We start from the raw sequence: 5,159 nt of genomic DNA on the forward strand, positions 1-5,159 counted from the left end.
GAGTTAAAGTTGAGGGTTCTAAAGTTAAAGTTTAGGATTCTGAAACATGTATTTAAAGTTGTTGATTCTATGCTTAAAGTTAAGATTATCACCATTAAAGTTAGCCCTGTTATTGAAATAGTTAAGAAAATTTAATATTAGTTTATCTAACTTTTATTACAAAAAGGGTAACTTTAAGTACAAAACTCTCAACTTTAAGTATAATATTGGTTTTTGGTATATAACTTCAATTCTTCATTGTACGTTAAGTATCCATGCACTTTGAAACTTTATTTTCAACTTAAATCCGAAAAAAAAATTCACAATTTATCTTAGACACTTGGACACGTATCCAAGTCAGTCCAAGTAACATGGGTTTTGGCGATGTTTAGAAAAAGTTACGTAACATATTAGAAGTTGTTAATTTAATGCTAAAAGTTAAGCAAATATACCTCAACTTTTACTATATCTAGCCTGACTTTTAATATATAAATCCAACTTTTACATTTTTGAACAAAAGACAGATTAAAAGATATATACACTTCAGAGAAATATTATACTTCACTAAATTTTAATGTATATATTCAAACTTTCAATGTAAAGAAACTTTTACTAAGTTCTCAAGTCTAGTAAACTTTAACTTCAGAATGTTAAACTTTAACTTCATAAACCTTAACTTTAACTTTAAGAAAAAATTAAATTCTATTTTTGATATAAAACATTAAAAGAATCAAAATAATCTCAAATTTGGAGTTATTGTTCCAAAGTCTGCTGTTGGAGGCGCTGCAGTTTTTCCCTTCTTCTTTTTGACAAATGGTCCTCGTGGTCTTTTGTTCCTTCCTTTTGTTGTGCAACGTTCAGGATCCAATACCATAGGAGGTTCAGTTGCTGTGTTTGTTGCAGGTTCAGAACTTGTTGCTTGTTGTACACTTGTATCACTTGTTGTTGTTGCATGAGTACCTACAAACATTTAACATACTGTATCATAACTTTTACTTATAAAACCCAAACTTTAACATATAAAACCCTAACTTTTACTTATAAAATTGTAACTTTTACATATTTTCCTTTTTAAGAAAATGTGAGTTCCAATCTGTTTTTATTTCACACATTATAGTTTTTTTGGTTTAAAGTTGTAGTTCTGTAGGTTAAAGTTATGAAATTTATTCTAAAGTTAAGACAGACTTTCATCATCTCTAACTTAACTTTAACAAGGAATATCTTAACTTTAACCAAAAAACAATTAACTTTTACCTGCTGGTGCTGAGTTTGTTTCATATGCTGCTGTTGCATTTGTTTCAGGTGCTGCTGTTGCACTTGTTTCAGGTGCTGCTGTTGCACTTGTTTCTGTGGTTGAAGCGTCGTCAGTGTTTGAAAGATTTAATGACGCTAGAAGTTCATCAACCAGAGACACACTAGCGGCATAGCCATCCTCCATAAGGGTTCTTGTCTCCTCATTTGATTGGCTTTTCAAGATAAGGTTGTAGTATTTCCTAGCCATGGTTTGGCGCCAAGGTGTGTACTGCACCTCTTCTGGTTTTTCATTTTCTAATTTGTTCCAAACTGATGACTTGGCAGATTTTGTCCACCTCTTTTTGATGTACTGTTCTGGAATCCGGTTAACCGAATGAAGGTGCAATATCCTAATGCAGTGGTAGCATAACCATCCTGAAGCTTCAAAGTTTTTACACGTACATGATACTGTTTGGCTCTCGTGGATGTATGTTACTCTCTGTGCAGACCAAGGTTCTTCATCAATGGACACAGCATAGAACTCAGTATTTTCTGCATTAGTAGTACCATGTTTTAAAGTTAGGAAAATCAATATAAAAGTTAGCCCTGGTGTACTTAAAGTTATGAAACTTAATTTTTCAGGTTACATAACTTTAAAAATAAAAAACCTAGCTTTAACTTCAGAATTCTAAACTTTAACTTCAGATGCCTAAACTTTTTCAAAATCTTAACTTTTAAAACAAAAAACCTAAACTTTTTACTTAAAGTTATGAAAATATGTATAAAAGTTAGCCCTGGTGAATTAAAAGTTAATAAACTTTATATTTCAGTTTATCAACTTTTATTAAAAAAAGGCATAACTTTTACAGTAAAAAGACTAACTTTAAATTCTGATATTTACCTTGTTTCCAAATTAATTTTGCTGTTGTTGCAATTGAATATCCAAATTCCTCCTCAAAGTCTCTGAATAGTGACAACGTGTAAACTTCTGATGCATGTTTCAACAATCCAGATAGTGGTAAAGCCGAGGATGGAACCGATTTACTACAAGAGAATTCAGCTTGCTTTTCTGTACTTCTCCAACGTTGTATTGTACCTTTGAACAATCTATAGAAATCAGTTAAACTGGTTGTTCTGTTTGCTCTAAATCCGATGGCGTGATTAGTGCTTTCACTTCGTTGTGAAGACAAAATCCCAGCTGAAAAGAAGTCTTTGCTTAGCGCAGGGCACCATTTTTCTCTCAAATTGTATACATTTGTAAACCACTCTTCCCCTATCAACTCATATTGTTGCAGCATTGATCTCCAATTGGTTTCAAATTCAACTACTGTGACACACTTATACAAGCAATAGTTGAATGTCTTCTTAAAAGTTGGATCTCGTTTCAATGCCCCAAATCTGGTAATAGCATTCTGATGCAAATGCCATACACATAATTTGTGTCTTGAATCTGGAAAGACCTGCATATACAACTCAATGTTAAAAGTTGAGATTTTTGAAGTTAAAGTTAAGAAAATTGAAATTAAAGTTAAGAATTATAAAGTTAAAGTTAAAGTTAAGGATAAGTATTCTAAATTTAAACTTTAGGATTCTAAAATTAAAGTTAAGATTTCTAAATTTAAGGTTAAGGATTCTGAACTTAAAGTTAAAGATTTGGAAGTTAAAGTTAAGGACTATGAACTTAAAGTTGAGGAATATGAAGTTAAAGTTAAGGGCTCTGAAAAGGATAAATCTTGGATTTTTACCTGATGGATGGCATTGTTCATTGCTGCATCTTGATCTGTAAAGATTGATATTGGACTTTTTCCCCCCATTGACTTTTTGAAAGTTTGTAGAAGCCACACAAACGACTCAATCTTTTCATCTCCTATGAATGCACAACCAAACATGCAATTGTTCCAGTGGTTGTTTATTCCAACTATTGGAGCACAAATTAGGTTATACCTGTTTGTTCTATACGTCGTGTCAAAAACCACTATATCTCCAAAAATTCCATAGTCTTCCATCATCATAGAGTCCCTCCAAAACAAACTCCTCAATTTACCTTTTTCATCCAATCTAAATCTAAAAAAGAAGTTTGGGTCACCTTCAAGCTCTAAATACATTATGTCAGTTACTGCTTGTGCATCACCTCCTTCTATTTGCTTCATTTTTAACCTCGTGCAGTAATTTAGATGGTCTTTCTTCGAGTGTCCCAAATTTTCTTCACCTCCAGCTTCAATTGCCATGTAGTTAAAGGAAGCCGTGGATGACAGACCTGTCAGTTCAGCATAAAAGAATGTAAATAAAATAATAGTTTCGGCAAAATGTTTAACTTTTACTTCTTCAGACCTGACTTTTAGTACAAAAAGGCTAACTTTAACTTTTAAAACTTTAATTGTCAATAACTTAACTTTAACACCTTATAGTTAATTTTCTTTGTTAAAGTTGTTGTTATTTAGGTTAAAGTTAAGGAAATCGTTGTCAAAGTCAAAAACAGTCTTCATTCTACTCTTACCTAACTTTTACTTTAAAAAGCTTAACTTTAACTTCTAAAACTTTAATTGTCATTAACTTAACTTTAACACCTTATAGTTAATTTTTGTGTTAAAGTTATGGTTATGTAGGTTAAAGTTAAGGAAATTGTTGTCAAAGTTAAAGACAGTTCTCATTCTATTCTAACTTAACTTTTACTTTAAAAAGCTTAACTTTAACTGAGATGAGTGTGACTTTTATATTTCCAACTTTTTTCATCTTAGAAGGTGATTGCAGTAACAAAAGGATGAGTATCAAAACAATAACTTTTACACAGAACATAAAAGTTTAACTATCAAAATGTAACTATTACCAGATTTTTGCATAGTTTCAATTGCCTCCCTCTTCTCTTCCGTTATTTGCCTTTCAGATCTATGCAAGTAGTGCCATTGACTTCTAGTTAAATCATGGTTGTGCATTATCACATGATTAACAACCTCATATCTGCCTTCAGAATTCATTTTCACTCTCAAGCAAGCCCTACATTGAGTTCTCGTGATCGAAACTTGCCTTGGTTTTCTCTCTTTTTTGGGCACCACAGGAACAACTGTTTGCACTTTTTTCTTTTTGTTCTTTCCATTGTTTGTTACTCCTGCTGCTGAACAAACATATGTCTTTTCAAGCACGATTCTTGTCCCAACTTTGAATCTCGTGTTTCCTTTCCTTATGGAAAACCCAACCTCACTAGCATGTTTTTCGTAGAAACTTAGAAGTTCCTCCACTGTTTCAGCAGTGTATCCCATCAGTGTTCCAACAATATCTTGATCCGGTTCTGTTATTGCAATTACCAAAAATCAGCAATTTTTTTTATTATTAAACCTTAACTTTTACGCATAATACTATAACTTTTATTAAAACAAGGCCAACATTTACTAAAACAAGTTTTACTTCTATGCATAGAACTTTAACTTTTAAACAAGGCTAACTTTTATGCATCAAACTATAACTTTTATGCATAAAACCATGTAAATTCTTTATTAAAATCTAAGCAAATATTTTAAACTTTACATTTCAATACTTAACTTTTACTCTAAAAACCTCAACTTTAACTTTGATATCTGTAACTTTTTCAAACACCTATTTTTCAGCCAAACCAACACATTTACATAACTTTTACAGGAATATCTCTAACTTTTTCATTCATAACTATAACTTTAACTTTGAACGTATAAACTATAACTTTTATGCATAACTATAACTTTACATTTTACTTACTTAACTTTTACTCTGAATACCTAAACTTTAACTTTGATATCTGTAAGTTTTTCAAACACCAATACTTCAGCCAAACCAACACATTTACGGATTTACCTAACTTTAACAGGAATATCCCTAACTTTTACATTTATAACCATAACTTTAACTTCAAACATATAATTAATTATTCATACCTTCAGAATCAGAAACAATATGGTGTTCTTCAGCTTCCATTG

General features: G+C 31.3%; 1 protein-coding gene across 1 annotated transcript; it reads right to left on the reverse strand.

Annotated features, from left to right (window-relative positions):
* Positions 1–516: 516 nt before the first annotated feature.
* Positions 517–4,494, reverse strand: LOC110798565 (protein FAR1-RELATED SEQUENCE 5-like). The gene is made up of 5 exons (XM_056836941.1): positions 4,040–4,494; positions 2,958–3,469; positions 2,114–2,672; positions 1,234–1,764; positions 517–939 (listed from the first exon to the last, which is right to left on the reverse strand). Exons 1-5 carry the CDS (start codon positions 4,467–4,469, stop codon positions 710–712), a joined length of 2,262 nt encoding a protein of 753 aa, XP_056692919.1. The 5' UTR covers positions 4,470–4,494; the 3' UTR covers positions 517–709.
* Between the last annotated feature and the right edge of the window lie 665 nt (positions 4,495–5,159).

This window comes from Spinacia oleracea, chromosome 1 (assembly GCF_020520425.1).
Source record: "Spinacia oleracea cultivar Varoflay chromosome 1, BTI_SOV_V1, whole genome shotgun sequence".
In the NCBI taxonomy this organism is placed as follows: domain Eukaryota; kingdom Viridiplantae; phylum Streptophyta; class Magnoliopsida; order Caryophyllales; family Amaranthaceae; genus Spinacia; species Spinacia oleracea.